This window comes from Phyllostomus hastatus, unplaced genomic scaffold (genome assembly GCF_019186645.2).
Source record: "Phyllostomus hastatus isolate PE091 unplaced genomic scaffold, TTU_PhHast_1.1 phas_contig_210, whole genome shotgun sequence".
Lineage (NCBI taxonomy): Eukaryota > Metazoa > Chordata > Mammalia > Chiroptera > Phyllostomidae > Phyllostomus > Phyllostomus hastatus.
Window position 1 is genome coordinate 20,267,914 of NW_025333737.1, and position 27,551 is coordinate 20,295,464.

The 27,551-nt window shown below is 41.1% G+C and overlaps 2 protein-coding genes and 1 pseudogene across 2 annotated transcripts; 1 reads left to right on the forward strand and 2 right to left on the reverse strand.

Annotated features, from left to right (window-relative positions):
* Positions 1-604: 604 nt before the first annotated feature.
* Positions 605-1,540, reverse strand: LOC123817486 (olfactory receptor 4D2-like). Its single transcript, XM_045837191.1, has one exon. It carries the CDS (start codon positions 1,538-1,540, stop codon positions 605-607), a length of 936 nt encoding a protein of 311 aa, XP_045693147.1.
* A 7,568-nt stretch (positions 1,541-9,108) lies between these two features.
* On the reverse strand, positions 9,109-10,045 carry LOC123817476 (olfactory receptor 4D1-like). Its single transcript, XM_045837181.1, is given in 2 exon segments — positions 9,109-9,255; positions 9,257-10,045. Coding segments are annotated over 2 exon segments (936 nt in total).
* A 1,346-nt stretch (positions 10,046-11,391) lies between these two features.
* Positions 11,392-22,046, forward strand: LOC123816885 (annotated as a pseudogene).
* Positions 22,047-27,551: the final 5,505 nt, after the last annotated feature.

A 27,551-nucleotide genomic window follows, 5' to 3' on the forward strand; every position in this document is an offset into this window, starting at 1 on the left:
TAGTAACAATAACGATAATCCTTACATCAGTTCAATGATTTACATAATATTCTTATTCATTTTCATCTGAATCTGTAACAAATCTGTGAGATTATAGGGACACATATTGTTTTATGCCAGTTCAGTAAGGAGGCATCCATGAATTCAACTGGGGCTAAGTGGTACATCCAAGGTCACAAGTTTGGTAAGTAATGGAACAAGGGCTCCCAATTTAGGGCTAAGTCTCCAAGTTCTGCACTCTCTCTATCACTCTGGACAAGGGCCAAAGGGGGTATTGGAAAGAGGCAAACACAGAAAACAGAACTGCCCTTATGGGGACATGTTGTCATCACAGAAGGAAAGTTCCATCAGGAAGGTGGAAAGGAGGGAGTAATTTTCCAGGATGTTTCCACGAGAATATACTTTACTATCATAGGAGTGTCAAACCATACATCACCTACAAAAACAAAGATACTTTCTTTTTCTTAAAAATCTGAGTAAGTTGCTTAGTTTCAAAATTCCCTCTCTTCTACTATGACCCTCACAACATATCCACAATAAAGAGAACAGATAAAGTGGCTCTCTGCCCACTCTACAAATGGAAAACAAAGTGACCTACCCACTGTCACTCCCTTTTAAAAACCAGTCTGTGTCTCCCTAATCTCTTCACTGCTGCCTGCATGTCCTGGTTCCTCAGGGTGTAGATCATGGGGTTGAGCATGGGGGTCATGACCGTGTGGCTGATGGACACAGCTTTGTCCATGGAGAAGGGGGTGAAGGGCCGGGCATAGAGGTAAATGCTTGGAATGAAGACCATAGACATCACAACAATGTGGGTGGTGCAGGTGGAAGCTGCCTTCCTCCTGGCCTGCCCTGAGTGGGACCTCAGCATCACCAGGATGACCAAGTAGGAGATCAGGAGGAGAAAGAACCAGATGACATCCAGCAACCCACTGTTGCAGATCATGAGGAACTCTAAGATGGAGGTGTCAGTGCAGGCAAGTCTCAGAACCTGTGGGACATCACAGTAGAAGTTATCCAGGACGTTGGGGCCACAGAAAGGCAGTGGGAGCATCAGAGCCAGCTGGGTAATGGAGTGGATGAAGCCCCCTGCCCAGGCAGCCACCACCAGCCCCACACAGAGCTGAGTGTTCATGATGGTGACATAGTGGAGGGGATGGGAGATGGCAACAAGGCGGTCACAGGCCATCACTGAGAGAAAGAAGAGCATGGCACCTCCCAGAAAGTGGAAGAAGAAGATCTGGGCCATGCAGCCCTGGTAGGAGATGGTCTTCTTCTCAGAGAGGAAGTCCACCAGCATCTTTGGGGCAGTGACTGAGGAGAAACAGAGGTCTATGACAGCCAGATTTCGAAGCAGAAAGTACATGGGGGTGTGAAGCTGGGAGTCAAAGGTCACTGTGGCCATGATGAGGAGGTTTCCCACAACAGTGGTGGTATAGACAAACAGAAATACCAGAAACAGGGAAAGCTGGAGCTCCCGTGTCTTTGAGAGCCCCAGGAAGACAAATTCTGACACCCATGTGTGATTCCCTGATTCCATGGTGTCTTTTCTATACACCGAAAGAAAATGAACCACATGCATAGATTCCCAAAGTCACCTTTAGTGCTCAGGGGCTAAACTGAGTTGTCCAGGTCCATGTGATGGTCATCATCATGGGCAGACCATGTTCCCAGGTGACGATGAAATAACCCCGTCTCTGGAGGGTTGACAAGTTGGTGCTGGCATATATATTTATGAGACCTTAAAGCCATCCAGAGACACATGCAACGTACCATTCAGAGATTCAGTGTAATAAAGTGGTGGGAAGACACTTTGAGTCCAACAGACCTGCAGTTGAATGTCAGGGCTTCTCTTTCCTTGAGATTTGACCTTGAGTAAGTTACTTAATCTCTCGGTCTCAGTGTCTACATCTGCAACAAAATGCAGAATAAAAATGTTTTCTTTATAGAATAGCCTTTGGGATTAAATAAAATAACACATAAATTTGCTGGAATAGTAAATGATAATCACCCTCCTCTGTGTAGTCTCTTATGCCAATGGCATCCTCTCTTCGTCCTGTCTCTAACACATTTTCTACCCATCACTTTTAATGCAACATTTAACACATTACAGTCTTAATGAACTTTTCACATGTCTGTGTTTTCCCTCCATAATTCAATTGTAAGCTCCCAGAGTCATAAGTGTAGATCTTATCATGTGGATCTTATCTTTGCCCAATCTTGTTGACAGTTAATACTCAAAAAGGTTGTGATTTTACTGCTGGCTGTGCACCTCTTCAGTGCCCCCTTCCTCGCATGTCACTGAGGTAGGTGGCCCCTTATTGAGTGAGGACAGGACATCCATGGTGTGTGTGCTGAGAAAGAGTAGAGAGAGAGAGGTTCTCTGGACTAAGAAATACAAGGTGAAATTGTATGAAAGGGACTCAGCTCTTCTGAAAGGAATAACAATTTTAGAATATGTTACTGAATACAAAGGTGGAAAACAAAGGATGATGTTGAAATAAGAGAAATAGGATAGACAAAGGAATAAAGAAGGGAGATTAAGAGGAAGTGAGAGGAAGGGATAGAGCATGTGGAGGAAGGGGTGGAAAGGTGATGGGGCAAGGGAGGGAATGGGGCCAAAGGTGGAGAAGGGGATGGAAGATGAGAGATGGAGGGTAACACTTGAGGGGGGAGGTGGCCTCCCACTCCCGCCACCTTGTCTCAATCTCCCGTCCTCTCTCACCTGCCTGTTGCAACCTGTTATCTATTAGAGGTCTTTTTAATCCCACCCTTCTGCTTCCATTTCAGTCCATGTTCTAGATAGCTGTCTAAGAGGTCTCTTTACACTCATATCTGACCATGTTTCTCCCTCATTATAATTTTTTAATGACTGTGTAGTGCCTACGGCTTAAAACTCCAACTCTTAGAAGTCCCCTAACATGTTTTGCGGATCAATTCAAGGTAGAAAACCATGCTTACGTACATGCATGCAACTCCCTTTCAGCATGCCTTACAAAGCAATGAAATGTAGCCTACATCTACCTTTCTAATCAGCATCCCTGTATCCAGGAAATGGTCTTTCTTCATGGAATTCCTGTGTCTGGTTATCTTCATAGTTTTGGTAATGGATTCTGTTTCCTGGAATACCTTCTACTGTCTTCTCAACTAAATACTCAGATATATCCTTCTCTGTACTCCTTTCCCCATGTCTCCCAATCAGAAGGAATTTCTCTGGGTTCCAATGCATTTTATAAATAACTCAGACATAACATTTACTTTTTTCTTCTTGTCTCTCTTCACTAGATTGTAAATTCAGTAACTTAGTAGCCCCCTGCACCTATCACAGCAACTCTAATCTGGCAGTTGCTCAAAAAATGTTTTCTAACTTAATGTATTAGTAGACAATTATGTGATCTTGTTTTTAGAGACTATGGGGAGAACTTTGTGATGTATTTCCTTACCCCTTGCTCTCGGCATCCTCCCTCTACACCACAGGGCCAATTCTTCACTTGGTCTTCAAAAGCCTGGGTGTTCCCATGCACCCCTGGGCATCTGTTTTCAACCTCCCACTCCCCCGCATTGCTTTCTGAGGCCCTCCTCACACTTTAGACTCACTACTGTCAAGTCTGTGTCCCTTGTTTATTCTCCCCACCTTCCACCAGTGTTTCTAGATCCTTCCCACAGCCCATCTATTTACAGATGAGGGAACCCTGGTCTCTCACCTTCCTTCAGCCCAGAAGGAGAGAGAGCCTTCAGACCTTACATCTTCTTGGAGATCCTTTACCTGCAGCTTTGGTTTCCTAGCCACTCCCATACCTCGCATACAGAGCAGTGAGTGTGATCCTAGGGGAAGAGGCAATATCTTCAGGGAGAAATATTGGCCTTGGCTCAGGAAGCAGGACTGGGCTGATTACCACTGGGGCCAAAGGAGCAATGGGAGTTGTTAAAAAGTTTCCAATGTCTCAAAAACACATACTCTTTGAGAGGCACTCCTTGGGGGAAAAGAGTACCAAGGGTAATGAACATTTCAAAGATCTGTAGAATGTTGGATTCCCAGGCCAACATCCAAAAGGTCAAAAAGTCCCTTAAAAAAAAGACTCTGGAAGTTTTAGAAGAACTTCTCTCCTTAGGCCAGTGCTTCTTATCCTTGAATCACCCGAAAAGCGTGTTAAACAACAAATTAGTGTTCCCCAGCCCCAGCCATCTTCTTCATTCAGTGGGTCAATGGGGAGGCCAGGCGTTTGCCTCTGTAACAAGCTCTCAGATGGAGCTGCTGCTGCTGCTCTTGGGGCCCCACACAGAGCCAAAAACTGGCTCCCAGCACACTGGGATGTTCCCTCTCATGGACTCGGCAAGATTAACTGGGTTGATTTCTTTCTTTCTTCTCCTCCTCCTTTTCTTTCTCCTTTCCTTCCACTTTTAAACTTAACTGATCTTTACTTAGAGAAAGTCAGAGGTGGGAAAATGTTTGTATCTACAATGGAAACTTATTACCCTGTAAACCTTGCCCTTTATTTTGCCAACCAGATCCCCAACGTGGATTCACCTTCCATAGCCACATCTACTCACATCATCTATAAACTGCCAGCACTCTCTACATGTGAATTACTACTACCTCCAGTACAAGGACTGGTACAGGAAACCCAGATATTTTCTTGTTATGAGGAATTGATCAAAACTGGAGTTAACTGGCATCGTAATCTTAACGAGCTGTAGAAACACGGTCTGACTTCTTTGAGCTCTCTGATCTACAGAGTGTTTCCATGTTGGCCAGAATTCCTTCCTTGCAAAGGTTTATACTTGGCAAAATAAAGTATCTGCCTGAGAGATAAGAAACAATGTAAAGCTCTTCCACACATAAGAAATATAGATTTTTCAAAAGCACTAATTCTTTTTTAATTTTATTAAATGTATTGGGGTAATATTGGTTAATAAAATTAAATAGGTTTCAGGTGTTGCTGTTATGGGTTTGGGTTTTTTTGTAGATGTTTTTGATGTCCATAATCAGCTGATTTTAAGCAAAGGAGGTTGTCCTAGATAACCAGGTGGGCCTGATGCAAATAGCTGAAAGGCCTGAGGAGCAGAACCCAGGTTTCCCTGAGGAAGGTGGAATTCTGAACTGCCACTTCGGCTGTTGCCCAAGATCCAGCTGGCCCTTCCAGATGGCCTGCCCTGCAGGTTTCATACTTGCCCGGCCAGTCTCACAACTGTGTACAACTGATTGTTTTCCTTGAGAAAAATCTCTTACCATGTACTGGGTCTGGCAGGAGTAAGGTCTGCTTGAGTGTGGTTGGTGGGGCAACAATGTGGATGGAATAATTTATTGTTTTAATTTTAGCATTTCACCTAAAATGTCATGTGATGTGCTGGAGTGTGAAAGTGGTATGTTACGGAATTACGTGCTTATGATTTTGTAATTAAAAGGGGCGTTATTTGTGCCAGACCTCGTATATCCACAGCCCACTGGTCCTGCTTCTCTGGTGGAACCCTGATGGGCACATCACTTTCTGTGCATCATACATGAGGTTGAAAACTTAGACAAGGTTGGCTGAGGTCTTTTCCTCTTTACACTTAAATCATTGCTGTGCTTGATTATGAATACAACTGAAATAGCAGGATCTAGGGATTAATAAGGCTGAGAAGTGAAATATTCTGTGTACCGGGATTAATCGACTATCACTAAAATAACTTATGGCCTTCTTTGAGAGAGCTGTTTTTTGCTAGTCCTACAAATAAACAACATAACCAAAGTGCATTACTCTACCTGATTGTTCAGGTCATAAGGATGCCTAACTTTCTTGGTTTAATTGAAAAGTATAGATGGGAAGTAAAAAAATATCATCATCATCATCATCATCATCATAATGGTAAATGGGAATATGTGAAAGAACTAACATTAACTGAGCAACTACTATGTGCCAGGGACTGTGCTGGATGTTTTGCAATCATGCCACTGATCTGCACAACACCGTGAGGCATTATGGAAATTTCACAGCTAAAGGAGTAGAGGTTCATTGATGTCCGAAAGGAATACAACCAACAGGAGTTAGAGCCTGAACTGGAACCCCATGGCCTCAGAGTCTATTGTTGTCCCACTACACTACTGAAGACAGCATCAGAGCACTGGGGATATTTTTTAAGGTAAGCCATTTTATGAACATTTTTTCCCCTCTAAAGTCTTTATAGTGGAAGACATTGCAACAACCCATTTAGGGTTAATAAATTTAGATCTGAGTCAAATTTACATTGTAAAAACAGCATAGCTTCAGTAAAAGATGTCTTAAAGGTGTAAACTTTCCTGGATATAGCTGTATTCATTTAAATGGGGTATTTCTCAACAAATTCAGTGAAGAATCAGGCACCTCATCTTGTGGAATTAACATGTGTACAATACATCTGAGGACATTTTCTCACATTTCTTCCCTTTGGGTCAACAGTGTAGATTGTAATTAGCAGATGTTGTACCTGGAGAACAGATAATTTGGAGGATGGGAAGAGTTATCATCAGTCACTTAAAGGAATTTCATGTAAAAGGAGGAAAATCTTTCCAAGGGACCATGATGCAGACAACAACCTGCAGTGTCCACAGTGTTATGGATGAGACATGAGACAAATTTATATGGACTACCGAGTCCTGTGGAGGAAAAAAGATGGCACTGCTACTCTCTCAAGAGGAGAGCGCCCTAACCCTTGCCTTGACAGGCTTTTATTGGGTTCGTTTTGCAGAAGAATACAGGTAAAGCTCATTAATCATTATCAGGCAGTAAGAATCAAACACACAAAAAAACTTTGAGGGCCTATTTTGAGTCAGGGTCAGATAGCTAAAGAGCCATAAAACTTTTGAGGAAAAAACTCACTTCTTACTTGTACCCTTATCATTTAATTGAGATCATTCTAAACAAAGCAGGTTTCACAGGATTTTACATATTCTTTCTTAGGTCTGAGTGCCCTAGGGAACCCACCCATTCCAGCACAGGGTGGCACCCACCACCAGCATTGTTTCAGGCTTAAGTCTGTTTCAGGCTTAAGTCAGGCAGGGGAAGTAAGGCAGCCAAGAGACTTCTTGCAGACAGAATGAGACTTCAGGCTATGTCAACGCCAAGGTGTGAGGGTCCATCACCCCCTTTTGCTATAGCCCCCTAAGTCCTTCCTTGGGGCCTCCACATGATCATGCCTGTCTTAGGTCATTCCCTGTTTGGGGAATCTTACCCGTCATTGGCTAACTGATCAAGCAGTGGGAGCCAGGCAGGGTGAAGAAAAAGGAGCAGAAGCAATGCCCCTGCCAGGGAAATAAGCTTTGTCTCCTTAGTGGCTTCTGGTCCAAAGGTCACTCACTCAGCCTTAGCCATGAGGGGGTTACAGCTTCTTAAACCAGGCAGGGCAGTTTCCCAACATCTCCCTGTTCTTTGTTTGTAAAATCAATTGTAGTTGTTAAGCCTGTGAAACCTACTATTTGCTGTTCCCAAATGCAATCTTAAGAAATAACCTCTATATATATCATAAGGCACAAATAAGAATTTAGACAAGGAGGCACCCGAGGGCTGCCATGACCCAAACTCATAAATTCAGTACATTAAAAAATGTTGCAAATGCAAGGGAATGACAAGACTAACAGGTCTAGTTACATTTCAGTCTTTGGGAGAATTAGCATAGACTTCAGGAAGTTACTTTAAAGATATGCAGCAATGGCTTGCTGCCTGAACTCAGGGTGAGAGAATTTTAGCAAGAGCAAGTCACAAAGCAGCCTAGGTATAATGCAGGCCTAATTTCCCATGGGAGAACTTCTTCATGGTTGTGGTCCTGTGTGCCATGATGCCCCCCACTGGTTTTCTACATGGGTGCTGGGCTACATTTCCACGTCTCAAGAAGCAGTTCCCTAGAGGACCACACAAATGAAATAGGACACTAAGTTTATTTCCTCTCCCCTCACCTCCACAGGTCCACTGTGAACGGGGAGAAGAGTGTGAAATGAGAACAGGAAAGTTAAAGTCAGAGTTGCCATGATGGCTTAGAGAGAACCCCAAAAGATTTTTATTTCTTGTGTGGGATGGTTGCTAGAAGGGAAAAAGAAATAAAAAGCTTGTACACTATCTTCTTAACTTTGAATCAACATTAGACAAGGCCAAAGACTTTTACTAAGTGAGATGTACCTCAAAGGAGATGGAGAGAATAAACAGAAATATGGTAGTGGCAGAAATAAAAACTAGGTTCTGAAATTGACAGGGAAAGAACAAGATGCAGGGAAAGCAGAAATGCCTCTCCATGTGAGGCACTGGTCAAGGTGCTGGGACTATTTACAGGTGACTAAAGCACAGCCTCTACCCTCAAGGGGTTCTCATTCCAGGGCAGAAGTCAGAGGGAATGGCCATGAGGGGTTGGCCTTGGAACTGAACTCATGACCCCCACATCTGGGACACTAATATATGTGGCCTGCCTTCTCTGAACTTGGTTCCCCAACCATCCTACATACTGCTCCTCTCAGCTATGTCTTCCAAGTGATGTAGAGACTGTGTTGGGAAAGTACAGCAGTTCACAGCCTATCCAAGGAATGTTTGGTAGTAGAAAACATACAATGGGCAAATGTGCTTATGGGAAGTAATATTTACACAATGTTAAAAGGGAGATGACTTCTTATATACCACAGTAGGTGATTAGGCAGAGACCCAGAGAGCAGAAAAGAATGTGATTGTTCCAGAGTTAAGATGAAATTGTTAACCATTTATCACAGATATATTGTCCCATAGACGAGGAACCCTCAGGTTTTCCCTTGCAGGTGTGGGAGACCCTGAGTTTCCAGGCCCACCCACATCTCCTGCCTGTAACCTTGGAGTCAGAGGAAATGCGTGTCTGGCCAACGTCTGCCACTCCCTCGCTGCCCATTACGGAGCAAGTGATTTATCTCCATGTCTCCTCATTTGTCAAACTGTTTAATATAAGAATAATATATGCATTGTCAGTTTTCTGAAAATGAGATAAAAGTGCTCACCACAGTATCTGACACAGGAGTTGGTTCATAGAAATATTAATTTAATCCTAATTGTCATACTCCATAAAGACTTCTGCTTTCATGTGTGAAAATGAAAGCTTAGACAGAAGTTTGTCATTTAAAGGTGACCTATTTAAAGTTCACTCCCTGTTGCAGATCACTAGGCGCTTGCCTAACTTCTTCATGGCTGCCTGCATGTCCTGGTTCCTCAGGGTGTAGATCATGGGGTTGAGCATGGGGGTCAGGACCGTGTAGCTGATGGACACAGCCTTGTCCATGGGGAAGGGGGGTGAAGGGCCGGGAGTAGATGTAGATACAGGGAATGAAGATCATAGACACCACGATGATGTGGGTGGTGCAGGTGGAAGCTGCCTTCCTCCTGGCCTGCCCTGAGTGGGACCTCAGCATCACCAAGATGACCGTGTAAGAGACCAGAAGGAGCAGGAACCAGATAAGAACCAGCATCCCACTGTTGGAGATCATGAGGAACTCTAGGAGGGAGGTGTCAGTGCAGGCAAGTCTCAGCACTTGTGGAACATCACAATAGAAGTTATCCAGGACATTGGGGCCACAAAAGGGCAATGGGAGCATCAGAGCCAGCTGCACAATGGAGTGGACAAAGCCCCCTGCCCAGGCAGCCACCACCAGCCCCACGCACAATCTAGTATTCATGATGGTGACATAGTGAAGGGGCCTGGAAATGGCTATGTAGCGATCATAAGCCATCACCGAGAGAAAGAAGACTGTTCCACCTCCCAAGAGATGGAAGAAGAAGATCTGGGCCATGCAGCCCTGGTAGGAGATGGTCTTGGTCTCATGAAAAAAGTCCACAAGCATCTTTGGAGAAGTGACTGTGGAATAACAGAGGTCTATGACAGCCAGATTTCGAAGCAGAAAGTACATGGGGGTGTGGAGCCGGGAGTCAAAGGTCACTGTGACCATGATGAGGAGGTTTCCCAAGACAGTGGTGACATAGACAAAGAGAAATACCAGGAACAGGAGTTTCTGGAGCTCCTGGGTCTGTGAGAACCCTAAGAGGACAAACTCTGATACCCATGTGTTGTTCTGTGGTTCCATGGGATCTCTCCCATATACCTAGAGAGAAACCTGCAAAACAAACATTATGAAAATTCCATCATTTTCCTGTGGAGTTTCAGGATGGAGTTGATCAAAGTCACACTATTCTGTGCTATTCCAAGATGAAACTTAGGAGAGCCTTCCATGGAGATAAACACATTTTTTAGGCTCTCACAGACTTACCTCGCTAACCACACCCAACATTGTATTATGGGCATTTATGGGTCTTTTTCTCCTCCAACCACAGTCCTTGTCCATGGGTTTCATATCTGATTCATACCCACTGTGCCCAGTATGTGCCTAGTGAACCGAAAGCAATACAAATACAGTTGGACCATAGTGAAGAATAAACATGTCAGCCAGCACCTGTGACCACAAATATTATTAACCTAGGTGCAAAAGCCTTGAGTATGGCAAGTAGAGGCTAGCCATTGTTAAATAAACAAATAGATGCTTCCTCATGGCAGAGGTCTGAGGAAGATTGGCATGCACTAGAGGAAGTTGTCACGGACAAATGCAGAGACAAATGTACAGGAAAACAAGCAGATGATCTCAGCTGTAGTGCAGCCTAGACGATGAGTGCTTCTCCAACTTTTCCACAGAAATGCTTCTCTAATGACATCTATTGTCATGGGACCCTCTGCACAGGGAGCTCTATGTAACTCAGGGCAAACACCAAATTTCCTTGAACTCTCATGTTTCCTATTTTAAAATTTATGTGCATTTTCCATTGCCTCTCTAGACAATCTTTGACAGGGCTTTTAAATGATAAGCATGTGGCTTCTAAAACTTTGGGAAGTCCAAGGTGTTATATATAATATAGGATAGGGAAGAAACATTTTCTTTTGTTCAGTGACAGGTCTAAAAGACATTCACTTGAAAAAATAAACTGGGTTAAAACCCATTCCCTTGGGTTATAGTTTTCCTAAATTGTTTAATTGTTCAGGAAAATTTCCCAAGTCCCCACCCCAGGTCGATAACAGAACACAGGAAGAGGACTCCTCCCTGTTTGCCGCCTCAGACACAGGAGGAACAGCAGAGCCACACTGAATAAATACATACCAATTATTTTGTATTAACTTCTGTAAACAAACAGAAATCAGAATTATCTCTAAAGTTACCTGTGAGGTGTTAACAGTACTCAGAATATTGCCATGTTTATCTCATCAAAAACTCGTATTTATCCTAAATATTTGTGTAAAAAATGATGTTGCCAGGAGAGGCACTCTGTTTATTCTGTGGCTTAGTGACTCCCAACAGGGAACCATTTGAAAATCATCTCCATGGGCAACTGAGAACTTCTGGCAGCCTTTTGAAGGAAAATGATATGATGATTTAGGGTTAGAATGGGCTTGTCCCTGCCCACTAGGGCAGGAAGCCCTGAGGCAGGCAAGAGTGGAGCAGACACTCCTGGACAGGCATCAGAGCAAAGCCAACAGAGGGAAATATGTATTTGTCTCTGGCTTTGTGCCCTTGTGGAAGTGAGACTGGGTGGGCAACATCTTAAATGGCATGGTTTGGCCTCTCTGAGAAATCTGCTGCCCCAACCCTCCCACCTGGTCACTATTCCTCAAATGCCATCAGTGTAGGTATATTAGCTCTATTTTTATGTTTGTCTGTATAAAGACTACAGCTATCATACCCTTTTATAGGCCTATATCAGTTAGAGATGCACACTGCACAACATCATGTATAAGTCAACTGCCTAAAAGATATTTTCTCTTCTAGATCAATTTTTTTTTCAAAAATGTCCCATAGTTTTTAAGAGGTGGTTGTGGAAGTGCTGAATGGCTGCAGTCACCTCCTGAGTCACTGGGCAGCCATGGTGGCCAAGCAGGTATTGCTGAGCCCAGAGGTCATACACTGAGAGAGCATCAACATTTCTGGCAATTTCTGCAGAAACAAGTTGAAGTGCCTGGCCTTCCTCCACAAGTGGATGATACCAGCCCATCCTGTGACCCTGACCCACTTCCAAACCCCCAGCTGCATCCTTTGGCAGACCTGTGAGGCATGCTCCCCTCTAAGACCAGGAGAGGCCTGGCCTCCCTAGACCACATCAAGGTGTTTGACAGAATCCCGCAGATCCTGCCACTCTATGACAAGAAAAAGCAGAATGTGATTCCTGCTATCCTCAAAGTTGTGTGTTGTAAACCTATATGAAAGTTTGCCTCCCTCGGGTACTGGCTCATGAGGTTGGCTGGAAGCACCAGGTAGTCATGTCCACTCTGGAAAAGAGGAAGGAGAAGGGCCAGATTTACTACTGGAAGAAAAAGCAGCTCATGAGGCTATGAAATAGGCCTAAAAGAACATAGAAGGGAAAAAATGTATGACAAATATAGAGGTCCTCAACACACATGGACTTCTATTCTGAACCCAATAAAATTGTTAATTCCTTAAAAAAAAATTCACAGTTCTCTACTGTCTACAGGAAAGAATTCACACTTACATGGGTTTTTAGGGGTTTCCACACAACCTGGCTCCCGACTTTCTTTGCAGATCCACCTGCTGCTCAACAGAAGTAGTCAGACATTTATTGTTAGTGATAGTAATTGTTGTCATTGTAGTCATAAACATTTATTGAGTGATTTCTATGTGCTAGGCCCAATGTTGAGCATTATCCTGTTTAATTCTCATGCACTATTCTCATGCTTATAAAATATAGTAATTACTATTAATTACCCCCACTTTACAGACAAGTGAACTGAGGCTTAAAGAGGTTACATAATTTTCCCCAGCTCACACAAAAAATGAGTAGCAGAGCTCAGACTCTGAACCAGCTCTAATTAGTCCCAGAACTGCACTCTTAACTAGAATTCTCTTTCTACTTGCTCCCCTCTAAGAATCCTTGGCTTCATCCAAACTGAGCTCCTCCATTCCTCTGGCCTCAGAGGCTTTTGTCAGGCCAATGCCCAACCTGATCACTTTCCCATCCTGTTCACTTATTTGAATTCTACCCCTCCCTCAAGGCCTGAGAGTAATGAGCTCTTCCATACATTACATGTATTCAAGGATTTCCATAAGGATGGCTCTGCAACCTCACATGTGCTTGTGATTCAATGTGAATCTGATGTTTAGTGCTACACAGTTCCTAGGGGACATACAAACTTTCTCATAGATGTTTCCCAAAAGAATGCATGATATTTTCATAGTGGATGGAGCTCCAGGACAGGTCAGACCACTGAGAGAGGTGGGAGGAGATAGAGTAGCCACTGCATAAAAAAGTTCAGTATAAAGGACCTTGAAGGGCAGCCAGGATTCTAATGCCCAGCATCACCATGTTCACGAACCTAGAAGCATCATCTTAGCATTGCCAGCATTCTTTCTACACACTCATAAGAATCTTTGGAAGTGATTCTTCCACCTACCTTCACAGAGAATAGATTTAGAGGGATTCTAGATGGGAAAGAAAACAAAGAGACATAAAGGAAGGGCATGATATGTATAGGGTAATGAAAGGATTCCAGGCTGCTTCCTATTGTTACTCAATCTTGTCTCCCATCTGTCCTGCTCTCAGAACGTCAGTCCACATTAGACTAAGAGGAAGGAGGGGAGGAGAAATAAGTGGTTCCAAAAATAGGGGTGAATCTAGTTGGAGGTCATCTTGGGAGCATTAAGAGGTTTTATTAGACACAGGATTTAAGGAAGGATAAGATGGAGGTATAGCAATAAAGAAGGGGTGAAAACCTGAAGTGAGTGGGAGAGGCAGCAGACAGGAAGAGGAGGAAGGTAGTGTAATAAAAGATTAGAAGGGAAACATTAGAGGGTAGGAAGTGTGAGAGAGACCCTGTTGTTTTCCCCTGGGTGTGGAAAGAAGCTGTAGATTGTATGTGGGATGGGGGGAGAAACCAGTATCATCTATATTCTGCTCTTTCTCCCACCCTCTGTCCTAAATTCCACCCAATACATAAGCCAATACAGATGAAAGCCTTATTTCCAGATGAAATGCACTGTTCCCCAAATCCTGCCCCCCAGTATTCTTGCCCCATGACTTCCCCATACCTTCCCTCCACCCCATGCTTATCTTACAATAGGCTTTGGCAGGAGCCCTCTCAGTGCTGACTTGTCCATAAGAAGGACACTGGCAGCATCACCTACCTCCAGCCCAAAGTGGCCAAGTGGACTTAGGGCCCCCCCCCATCTTCCAGGCCACCCTTCTTCCACAGCTCTATTTCTCTGGCCTCTCTAAAACCAGGAACACATATAGGATTGGCCTTAAGGGGAGGGACAGTCCTCAGAGGACAAAACTTAGGCTTAATTTGTGAATTGAAGCTGGGCTCAGGCTGCTCAGGGCAAGAGCAATGGGAGTTATTAAAAAGTATGTGAGCTGTTGCATCAGATGCAGCTTATAAACTCTTCAGGGGCCCTGATCATAGGACTAAGATGAAGAAGGATAAGAGCCCTTAAGGAAAATGAATTCTCAGGAAGGTTTACAAGAACCAAGTCCCTTGAGGTCAGCACCATGGACAGTACAAGGCTCCTCTCTCTGCTACCACCAATGTAGTGGAAGAAGTGAGCTGTGTCCTAGGACATGGTCCAGGTCACACCCTTTACAGAGGAAACGCAGAAGCCTTTTTCACATGTACGATTGTTAAGGTCTCTCTCACCCCAGCCCCTGATCTGTTGTCCTTACAGCTGTAGAGACCTTCCCAATAGAAATTGGCAAAGTTTACCTTCACGATATAATTCATACACCACAAAATGCACCATTTTAAAGTGTGCAGCTCAGTGGGTTTTAGCATAGTCACAAGCCTGTGAAATTGTCACCACTCTTTGACTCCAGACAGCTGCATCACTCCAAAAAGAAACCTCATATTTTTTCAGCAGTCTCTACCCATTCTGTCCTTTCCCCAGTCCCTGGCAAAGACTAAACGACTTTTTGTCCTTATAAATTGGCTTATTCTGAATATTTCACATACATGGAATTATATAATATGTGGTATTTTATATCTTCTTTCTCTTAGCATAATGTTTTCAAGGTCTGTCCATATTGTAGCATGTATCAACTTCATTTCTTTTTAGGACCAAGTAATATTTCATCATATGGGTGTACCACTTTTGACTATCCATTAATCAGTTCTTGAACATTTGGATTGCTTCTACTTTTTGACTGTTATAAACAATGTTGCTGTACATTTGTACAGAAGTTTCTGTATAAACATATGTTTTGAATTATCTTGGGTTTATGCCTAACAGTGGAAGCACTGGGTCATATAGCTCTATGTTCATCCTTTGAAGGGTCTTCCATCTTGTTTTCCAATGGGTGTACCATTTTATATTCCCAATAGCAGTGATGATTTCTCCACATCATCACCAGCACCTCTTATTATCTGTCTTTTCATTTTAGCCATCTCTGAGGGGTTGAAGTGGTATTTCATTGTGTTTTTGATTTGCATTTCCCTAATGACCACTGGTATTGAACATCTTTTTCTGTGTTTGTTGGCCATTTGTATATTTTCTTGGAGAAATGCCTATTGAAGTTCTTTGTTCACTTTTAAATTGGGTTTTTGTTTGTTTTTGAGTTATTAGAGTTCTTTCTATATACTGAATATTAGACTCATAAAATGTATGATTTACAAATATTCAATATTTTCTCCCATTCTGTAGGTTATCTTTTCATATTTTGATAATGTACTTTGATGTACAAAAGATTTTAGTTTTTAGGAAGTCTAATATATTATTTGCTCATGCTTTTGGTGTGAAATTTTAAAATCCATTGACAAATTTGTGGTCATGAAAGTTTATTTTTTTCTAAAATTTTTTATATTTTTAACTCATATTTAGATAGTTAATTCATGTTGAGTTATTTTTTATATAGAATGAATGAGGGTGCAACTTTATTATTTTGCATGTGGAACCAGTTCACTCCACCATTTTTTGAAGAGACTGTATTGAATGGTCTTGGCACCATTGTAAATAAAATCAATTGGCCATAGATGTTTTAGGTTATTTCTGGACATTCAATTCTATTCTATTGGTCTACATGTTTATCCATAGGCTGATACCACAGTGTTTCAATTACTATAGATTTAATAAGTTTGGAAATCAGGAAATATGAGCCCTCTACTTTTTCTTTGTCAATGTTATTTTGGCTAATTGGAGTCCCTTGTAATTAATTGCATATGAATTTGAGACTTGGATAGATCATTTCTGCAAAAAATAAAAAGGCCATTGGAATTTTGATAGGGATTGCAATGAATCTGTAAATCACTTTGGGGAGTAGAGCTATCTTAAGAATATTAAACTTTCCAGTCAGTGAACATGAAGTGACTTTTCATTCATTTAGGTCTTCATGAATTTTTTTCAGCAGTATTTTGTAGTTTTCAATTATTCGAGTGTTTTGTGTTTTGGGTTAAATTTTTCCTAGTTATTTTATTCTTTTGGATGCTATTTTATTTATTTATTAAATATATTTTATTGATTATGGTATTACAGTTGTACCTTTCCCCCCTTTTTTCCCTTCTGCCCTAGACCCCCCTCCCACCTGTATTCACCCCCTTAGTTCATGTCCATAGGTCATACCTATAAGTTCTTTGACTTCTCCATTTCCTAAACTATTCTTAACCTCCCCCTGTCTATTTTCCACCTACTATTTATGTTTCTTATTCCCTGTACCTTTTCCCTCATTCTCTGCCCTCCCCCTTCCTGCTGATAACCCTCCATGTGATCTTCATTTCTGTGATTCTATTCCAGTTCTAGTTGTTTGCTTAGTTGATTTTTCTTTTTTGTAGGTTTTTCTTTTGTAGGTTTTTGGTTTTTGTTCAGTTGATGATAATTGTGAGTTTGTTATCATTTTACTGTTCATAGTTTTGATCTTCTTTTTCTAAGTCCTTTTAACGTTTCATATAATAAGGGCTTCATGTTGATGAACTCCTTTAACTTGACCTTCTCTGAGAAGCACTTTATCTGCCCTTCTATTCTAAATTATAGCTTTGCTGGATAGAGTAATCTTGGGTGTAGGTCCTTGCCTTTCATGACTTTGAATACTTCTTTCCAGACCCTTCTTTCCTGCAAGTTTGGTGTTTTTTGTGTTTTGTGGGGTTTTTTTTTTTTGAGAAATCAGCTGACAGTCTTATGGGCACTTCCATGTCCTTTTCTCTTGCTGCTTTTAAGATTCTCTCCTTATCTTTAATTTTGGCTAATGTAATTATGATGTACCTTGGTGTGTGCTTCCTTGGGTCCAACTTCTTTGGGACTCTCAGAGCTTCCTGGACCCTCTGAAAATCTATTTCCTTTGCTGGATTAGGGGAGTCCTTCATTATTTTTTCAAATAAGTTTTTGATTTTTTTGCTCTTCCTTTTCTCCTTCTGGCACCCCTATGATTTGGGTGTTGGAACATTTAAAGTTGTCCTTTATGTTCCTAAGCCTCTCCTCATATTTCTGAATTCTCGTTTCTTCATTCTGTTCTGTTGGAATGTTTATTTCTTCCTTCTACTCCAAACCATTGATTTGAGTCCCAGTTTCCTCAAGATGCTGTTGGTTCCCTGTGCATTTTCCTTTAATTCACTTTTCATAGCCTTCACTCTTTCCTCTATTTTGCAACTATGCTCAGCCATTTCTGTGAGCTTCCTGAGTACCAGTGTTTTGAACTGTGCATCTGATAAGTTGGCTATTTCTTTGTCACTTAGTTGTATTTTTTCTGGAGCTTTCATCTGTTCTTTCATTTGGGCCTTTTTCTTCTTTTTTGTCTCAGTACACCTTTTATTACATAGTAAGGGGCAGAGCCTTAGATATTTGCCAGGGCAGGGCAACCCACATTGCTGCCTTGTGGGCCATGTGGGGGAGGGGTTCGAGAGGGAACAATGCCACTTGCTCAGGTCTGGACAGGCTTTCAATCACTTCCTCCACAACCCACAATCAAATTGGGCACTTCTGATGCTGATTTCAGAGTGGGTGGGTTTGTGTACTTTCTAGGACCCTGTGGGTCTCTCCAGTGAACTCTTCTATGAGGCTGGGAATTTCCCCCACCACCACAACCCCCACAGGTTTTTTGAGTCAGAGGTTTTTAGGCTTTATATCCCCATGCTGGAATCCTGGGTTGCGCTGCTGTCTCACTTCCCAGTTGTACCTCCCAGTTTATCCACTCAAATGTGGTACTGCCTTGTCCACCAGCTGCCACCTCGCCTGGTCCACAAGCTGCCACCTTGCCCGCCCCAGTCCTTCAGCTGCCACCTTGCCGTGAGTCCTCTTCACCTCAGCTGCCCATCTCCACTCCTCCTACTGGTCTGGATGAATGTTTCTTCCTTAACAGCTTGGTTGTCAAACTTTCATACAGTTCAATTTTCTATAAGTTCTGGTTGTTTTTTGTTTTTACATTTGTTGTCCTTCTTTTGGTTGTGCAAGGAGGCACAGTGTATCTACCTATGCCTCCATCTTGGCCAGAAGTCCTGGATGCTATTTTAAATGGTATTTTTAAAATTCTTTTTATAATAGTCTTTTACTAGTTTATAGAAACACAACTGATATTTGTGCATTGACTGTTGCTCCTGCAACTTTGCCAATTTTGCTTATTACCACTAAAGTTTTTTTGTGGATTCTATGGGATTTTCTTTATAAAGAATCATGTCATCTGCAAATAGTTTTTTTTTTATTCCTTCCTAATGTGGTTGTCTTTTATTTCTTTTCTTACCTAAGTGCTCTGGATAGAACTTCCATGACAATATTGAAAAGCAGTGGTGAAATAGGTATCTTTTTCTTTTTCCTCATTTGAGTGTGGCGCAGTGCGGGGGGGCGGGGGAGCTCTAAGTTTTCACCATTGAGGATGATGTTTGTTTTGGGTTTTTCATAAATGACCCCATTATATTCCTAATTTTATGAATGTTTTTGTCATGAAAGCGTGTTTAATTTTTTCAAATGCTTCTTCTGCGTCTATTGAAATGATTATGTGGGTTTTTCTTCATTTATTAATGAAGTGTATTACATTGGTTGATTTCTCTTATGCTAAACCATCTTTGCATTTCTGGAGTAAATTTCACTTGGCTATAGTATGTAATTCTTTTCATGTGCTGTTGGATTTGGTTTGCTAGTATTTTTTGAGGATTTTTGCATTTATATGTATAAGAAAGATTGGTCTGTGGTTCTATTTTCTAGTGGGGTCTTTGTTTGCCTTTGGTATCAAGGTAATGCTGACCTTATAGAATGTGTTAGGAAATGTTCCCTTTGCTTCTGTTTTTTTGGAAGCATTGAATATTGGTGTTACTTCTCCTTTAAATGTTTGATAGAATTCATCTAGTAAAACCTTCTGGTTTTGGACTTTTCTTTGTTGAGAGGTTTTTAAATACAATTTTTACTTGTTATAAGTCTGTTGAGATTTTCTATTACTTCTTAAGTAATTTCTCTGTCTTTAGGAATTTGTCCATTTAATCTAAATTTTTGAATTTATTTGTATATAATTCCCCCTAGTATTCTATTACAATACTTTTTAATTTCTATAACTGGTAGCAATGTTCCCACTTTCACTTCTGATTTTTTTTATTCATGCCCTCTTTCTCTCTCTCTATTTTAAAAGTCAGGTTAGCTAAAGGTTTGTAAATTTTGTTCATCTTTTCAAAGGATCACCTTTGGTTTCATTGATTCTTTCCATTATTTTTGTATTCCTTATTTCATTTACTTCTGCTCTAATCTTCATTATTTCTTTCTTTCTTCTGGCTTTGTGTTTAGTTTGCTTTTCTTTTTCTGGTTCCTTAAAGTGTGACTCCACTAGACTAGGTAGGATTCAGAAGATGTGCACTAGTGTCAGATGTCCTTTGAAATTTCACTTAAGCTTTCTCTACTTCTATTCCAAAATATCTAAAAGAAAGTACCTAGAAAAAAACAGCAGAGCAGCAAAGTAAAACAACCACAGACCCCAACATGCGGGTGAGGAAAATCTGTGCACGAGGGTTGTGTGGCATTAATAACTGTGAGGGAGGAAGCAGAGGGAAGCAAGGGGTGCCTGATGGACCTGAAAAGAAAATAATAAAAAATAGCCAACAGGATATACAACCAAAAGCAAAAAACAAACAAATAAGCAAACTCACAGACACAGACAACAATGATGCTTACAAGGAGGGAAGGGGTATACAGAGAGGATGAAGAGGGTAAAGGGAGTCAAGTGTATGATGACCAAAGGTCATTAGATTTTGGGTAGTGAGCACACAATGCAATATACAGATGAGGTATTATAGAGTGGTGCACCTGAAACTCATGTAATGTTATTAACCAACATTACCCACAATGAGTTCAATTTTTAAAAATATCCAACAGGTATTCTCTGGAAAGTATGGTAGACCAATTCAAAAGTATAAGCTGAGCCTTAATCGGCATGGCTCAGCCCAGGTTGAGCTCCATCTCAAAAACTGAAAGGTCTCCAGTTCAATTCCTGGTCAGGGCACATGCCTCAGTTGCAGCCTGGTCCTGGTTGGGATGTTTGTGAGAGGCAATCAATCAATGTTTTTCTCCTCCCTTTCCCCTCTCTAAAACTTAAATACCATATTTTACCATGTATAATGTCCATCCAAATTTTTGGCCCAAACATTCAGGAAAGAATCTTTCATTTTAATTTTTTAATTCAATTATTTATTTATTTATATTTAGAAACAAAACTGATTATCATATCCTAGGGTATTGTTTTGCATATGGATATTGTGATTGCTTTCTAGAGCCACACTTTTAATACCTAAGCATAAATAAAAGAATTAAAAACATTTATATAGATACAGAATTAGTACTACCCATGCATAATGCACATTCTTATTTTTTCCTTAAAAATTTGGGCAAAAAAGTGTGCATTATACATGGAAAATTACAGTAATAAAAATATTTTTAAATAGAAGCTGAAACAGAGTGGTTCCTCCAAAGTTAATGGAGAGGGAATGCTAGGAGCTTGGAGTCATCTCAGGCCCTGGTGCTCTCAGAGCCAACCAACCAGAGCCTCCTCCCAGCACTGACCCCACACAGAAGAAACATCGCTGGGAATGGAATCAAAGAGGATCCAGATGAGACCACAGAGACAAAGAAAACAGAAGATACTGATAAAAAAGGTGGGGAAGACAGGGCAAGCTCTGACAGAGTTAGGAATTCTCAGAAAGCAAGAAACCACATTTTCGAATACTGAATAAAAACAATGGAAGGTTGGGATGCATTAACCATGACCCCTTCTAAAAGTTCAACAATGGTACTTTCATGAAAAGTGAGCCACAGAAAAATATAAAGGGAAAATCCTACACAAAGTTGTTATCAGAAATAAAAACCCCAAAAGCAGAATAATATCCCAAGTACTATCCCAAGGACTATAATATCACAAGGACTATGAGATCACACCAGAAAGACATGTCCACCAAACAAATCAAAACTATGACTTAGAGGTTCTAAAACTCCCTCCAACTTCTCCACTTATTATAAATAAAAACTAAAATCTGAGGACACTGAAAAAAGAACAACAGTCAGCAGTTTGTGGAGGGAAGTCAAAACTTGAATAACATGCAATATGGGGATTGGTTTCCTGATCTTTCTTCCTTCCATTGCTATTGACATAGACTCGAGAGTCCCAGGGGTGTTCAATGGACACAGGCAAAAACCACATGCCAAGAAAAGCCTCTCTTTATGGCCAGAGGATTGGGAAAAGGAGCCCCTGCTGGGCTGAGAAATGTGTAGGTAAATCCTCTTCTATTTTTTGCTTATTTTTTACTCTTTATTATTTTTATTTTATTGAATTTATCAGGGTGACATTGGTTAATAGAGCGAGATAGGTTTCAAATGTGCAATTCTATAACATATCCTGCATATTATATTGTATGTTTGCCACCTCAAGTCAAGTCTCCATCCATCACCATTTATCCTCCCTTTATCCTTCTCTACTGCCCCCCTACCCACTTTCCTTCTGGTGGAAATTCCCTTTTTTCCCCCCTTTCTCTATTTCTCCTCCTAGTCCTATCCTCCAGTCATGGAAGCTACAATCCTGCGGCAGCCGCACAAGTGCTACAACTCTGAGCAGGAACCCTCTCTTGCCAGAAGACTTGGATAAACAGGGTCCAAGTAACATGCAGAGAATCCTCATGAGCTGTTTCTCTCTTTACTTTCACCACTTTGGTCTGAGGCAGACCCAGTCAGGGGAAGTTCATGGCAGCACAGGGAGACTAAACCCCTGGCTTTACAGCAAGAGAAAAGGAGACCCTAGGAGCCACGTGGCATAAATCACAGAGAGGAAAGTGTCCTTAAATCTGTGCATGGGAATATCGGACTTGAAGCAGCATAGCAAAGGCTTTGGGAACTGAGTTGTATTGTGGACCACTGCCCAGGTGCCAGACTGGCCCCTAAGTGGCACATACATGGTGCAGACACAAATAGCCCCATAAAGGCTTTGAAAAGTCTGCCTATATTGGAACCACAGGATACACAAGACAGTTCAGGACCTATAGAGTTAACTGACAGCTAAAACAAACAAAGAAAATCAACATTCTTCAGAGGGCTCAAAGTCTCACAATATAATATTTCCAGAATATAATTCAAAAGTATGCAACATTAAAATAAAGAGTAGGATAGCCTCAACATCTTGCCAGAAAAACACAACCAACAAATATCAACTCTAACATAATGTCAATGTTGAAATGATCAGAGACTGTAAAGTAAGTATTACCAACATAGCCCCTGAAACATGTGGAAACATGTGGAAAGGATAGTAGTTCTCAACAACAAAAATTAAAACTCCAAAAAAGAACCCCAAATGGTAGTTTTATAACTGAAAAACACAACAATGGAAATACAAAATTCACTGAAGGCACTCAATGGAGATGACAGAGGACAGAGTCAGTGAACTTGAAGATAGATCAATAGGAATTATCCAATCTGAAAACAGGGAGGAAAAAGATGACATGCATGGCTGAGTTCACACGTGGTCAGAGTTTGCCTGGGAGACTATGTATCTGGGCCTGATGATCTGGATTCACCATCCTCCACCTCTCCAGGGTCTCATTTTCCTGTTTGTGCCCTCCCTTTTCTGTTTTAAATGTAGCCCCTTGCTGAAGTAAATGGGAGTTACCAGAAGCTCAAGGGCTCTGTGGTCTCTTGCCTTCCCTGGGCAATTACCCTGGATTAGTTTTTCTTACCCAAAGACTCAGCTCATTGCTGTTTTAACTTTGAGGCTATTTTAGATTCACAAAATTTTCACATCTGCTATTGACTAGGTGCCTCTTCTATCTCCTTGTCATACACTGTTTTTCAGAGAGATCACAGCATAAAGCTGCCTTACTCAAAGTTGAGGGTATGTGACCAAGTTGCATTCCCTCCCCCGCCCAAAAAAAATGCCCCTAAAAGTAACTTAGCCACTTTCCTCCAAGATTTTCAGTACTTATCCCCTGATCATTCTTCCTTATAGCCCAGATTTAAGTGCAAAGTGTTACAGCTCTGTTTTTCTTTCTTCATCCACCCTCCCAGCCCACCTAGTACCCTCCCTTTTCCTTCCTTCCAGCCAGTCCTTCTAGACCAACAACAGACAGGGGAGAAGGAGGTGGAAGACACAGCACTCACTCACTCTGGAGGAAATTCTCATGGAGGTACTCAGATTGTTTGTGGTATGCTCAGATAAGCACTGGACCAAGTGCCAAAAAACCCTGGATTCTTACCATGGTTCTGCCACAAACAAGCCATGTAACCTTGAACAGGACATAGAGTCATGGGATTTTGAAGCTCTATATAGCCTTAAGAGGTCACCTAATCCAACTTTCTACTTTCACAAATGCAGACACTGAAGCCTAGAGACATGACAGAACCTGCTTCCAGTTGTGTGGTCGGATAGTGGCATATCTGGGTACACACAGAACTGCAATATCGCTGCTCTTTTTATCACCCCTTGCTGATTGCCTCCATTTCCTCATCCTGCAATGGGCAGACTGAGGATGATAGATAAGAAGAAGTGAGCTAATGCTGCTGTAGGAATATAGAAAATAGAAAATTGTATTCAAATGAAAGGTTATTAACTTTATTGACAATCCCCACTGGAAACTGATCTTCTGCTGTGTCCCAGCAGAAGGTCAGAATCCAGATGAGATCTGAGCTGGCTTATCCACTCCTCCTGGGGCCTGTAAACTTTTAAGGGAGGTGCTGGGCAGAGAGCCATGGCCGCTGCTGCTAATGAAGCTCACTGGAACCACTTTAAAAGTTGTGTTGTTCAAAAACTCCTGCAGTAAATACCCTGATCTCAACAACAAATGTGTTAAGGGATGTGGGGTTATGAATGGTTTACCTTTTTCCTTTCTCTGTTTCACAAATTGATTACAATGTGATTTATTGTTTTGGCATATCATTCCTGGTCTATTGTAGGCATTCAGCAAACTTTTGTTAAATATGAAATTAATAATTTGAAACAAAATTTCTTGAAGAATCAAAGAGCCACAAGAGATATGCCTAGGCATTCATGCATAAGAAGTCATAAGAATTTGAAAAAACAAGGATGCCCACTCTTGCCAGTGCTATTTAACATCATACTGGAAGTCCCAGCATTAAAACAATAAAAATAAATGTGGAAAGGGAAAAGAACTAGAATAGCCTGAATCATTTTGAGAAGAATAAGGTTGGAATAATCGCACTATTTGATTTTAAATTTTATTTATTTACTTTTAGAGAAAGAGGAAGGGAGGGAGAAGAAGAGGAAGAGAAGAAACACTGATGTGAGAGAGAACATCCATCAACTGCCTCTTACACACACCTGACCACATGCCCAACTGGGGACCAACCCCACAACCTAGGCATATGCACTGACTGGGAATTGAAACTTTCTCTTTGTGAGATGATGCCCAACCAACTGAACTGCACCTGTCAAGGTTATTATAAGACTTACTATAAAGCTACATGAATCAAGACAGTGTAGTATTGCTGAAGGGATAGATACACAGATCAATGAAATAGAATCAGATCAATGAAATAGAATAGAGAGTCTAGAAATACACCTACATAATATGGCCAACTGATTCTTGACAAAAAAATGCAAAGACAACTCAAAGGAAAAAATGATATTCTTTTCAACAAATGGTTTTACAGCAGTTGGACGTCCATATACAGAAAAATTAATTTTGCCTAAAACTTCACAAGTTATACAAAATTTTCAATTCTGGTGGAAATTTTCAGAATGAACTAATACACAGAAATCTAAGTAAACAAAAAAGAGGCAATTATTTACTTCAGAAAATACAAAAAGTTGAGAGGTAATTATAGCACAATATATGGCTCACCTCTCACTATTCATTGTATTATCTTGGTAGTAAAACACTGAACTGGTAGCATATGAAAGGCAGGATGGTGGCAGCAGTTTGCCCTAAAGGCACGCAATGAGGGACACATTCTCAGCAGATAACTTCAAAGAAATAAGAAAATTTACTAGATGTCAGTCTGGTTTTTTTAAGATTTTATTTATTTTTAGAGAGGGGAGGGAGAAAGAGAGAGAGATGGGGAGAGAGGGAGAGAGAGAGAGAAACATCAACATGTGGTTGACTCTCACATGGCCCCCACTAGGGACCTGGTCTGCAACCCAGGAATGTGCCCTGACTGGGAATCGAACCTGCTATCCTTTGGTTCACAGCCTGTGCTCAATACACTGAGCTATGCTAGGCAGGGCATCAGTCTGGTTTTTATTGTCACTGTGCACTAGCAATTCTAGATAATGTCAGTGATAAAAAATATTCCTCTCCCAAAATATATTTTGTTTGTTTTGATATATAAGTAATATTTGAAGTTACTGTTGAGCTTTAAAAATACATTCACAAGCTTCCATTAACACATTTTTAATATTTGTCCTTTAATGAATATTTTCTTTTACATGAAAGTTAATTCGAGGAGCTCCCAGTTATACGTTGGTCTCCAACACACATGGATTCAGCTACAAGCAATCATTTTGACAGTAACTTTCTAATGGTTCAGAATAATTGTTCAAGTTCATTTCAGGTCCAGTTTATGTCTCCAACCCTATGGTACCTCAAACCCCTGCTTTTAAACCATAGACTAAAAGTAAACAAGGGAAAACCTGGATGGTGTAGCTCAATGGATTGAGCACCAGCCTGCAAACTGAAAGTCTGCTGGTTTGATTCCCAGTCACATGCCTGGGGCACATGCCTGGGTTGCAGGATAGATCCCCAGTTGGGGGCCTGTGAGAGGTAGCCAGTCAATGTTTCTCTCACACATCCATGTTTCTTTCTCTCTTTCTCCCTCCCTCCCCTCTTTCTAAAAATAAATAAATAAAATCTTTTTTTTTAAATCATCTAATCCAGGTGTCACATATGCAGGCATGCCCTGTACTGGATACTGCTTCAGTGGAAAGTGGTGATGATTCTTTTCGGATGAGAGGAGGTTGAGTATATACATGCGCTTTTGGGAAAGGGCCCAGTTAGGTACCTAGAGTCTCAAATGCCACAGAGAGAAGTCAGTGCTTTGGGGTATGAGTGTGCTAGCAAAGGAGAGTGTGGTGGGAGAAGTGGGGGGTGGTGCTGCACCTTCAGAGTGGTGAGGTTAGATGGATGAGGACATGGAGCAAAGAAATACTAGCTTTCACTTAGAACCAGGTGGTAAAACTTGAGTTTTAAAGTTATGTGCATATAGTACTTTTAAAAGAAATAATCACAAAATCAAAAGAACTTAAGAATGGAGAAACCAGTGTAAAAAGACTGGACAGTCAGCTTTGGACACATTTACTTATATAATCTGGAAATTATGATTGGGACAGAATGAAAAAATACATAGATAATAAACCCCAATGAAAGGAAATCCACAGGAGTAACAAAAGTGGGTGATTTATAAAGGGAGGGGAAGGGGAACTGTGCTAGCAACCTCATCTTCTGTAGTGGGGAATCAACAATACTACCTAAAATTGAACCATGAGATTTGAAAAATTAATGACTCTAATGTCTTTATGGCTTAATGGGTTTTACAATCATCTTTCTTTAACCTTGAGAGAATCTTTTAGTAATATATTAAGTATATTTTTTTAAAGATTTTATTTATTTATTTTTAGAGAGGGAAGGGAGGGAGGGAGGGAGATAGAGAGAGAGAGAGAGAAAGAGAGAGAGAGAGAGAGAGACATCAATGTGCGATTGCTGGGGGTTATGGCCTGCAACCCAGGAATGTACCCTGGCTGGGAATCGAACCTGGGACACTTTGGTTCCCAGCCCATGCTCAATCCACTGAGCTATGCCAGCCAGGGCTATATTAAGTATATTTAGTAATTTAGTAATATATTTTGTGATGGGAAAAATGTTTAAAGCACAGCATTTCCTTCAGACCTACCTAAATTTCTTTTTCTGCTGTTGAGTGTGATGAAAATTAATCTTATATTTTGATAAAATGTAGAGTAGGGATCAACTTTACAAAATCATGTCTGTCTAACTTTATCTAGAACTTTCACTTATTCACTCATTATTCTTTTGCATGTAAGCATAGAGAGATATTGGAAGTAATGTGTACCAGAGTTTCTGTCTTCATCTACTCTAGAATGCAGATTTATTTTCCACATTTAAACAACTTGGAAATCTAGGGAACTCATGCA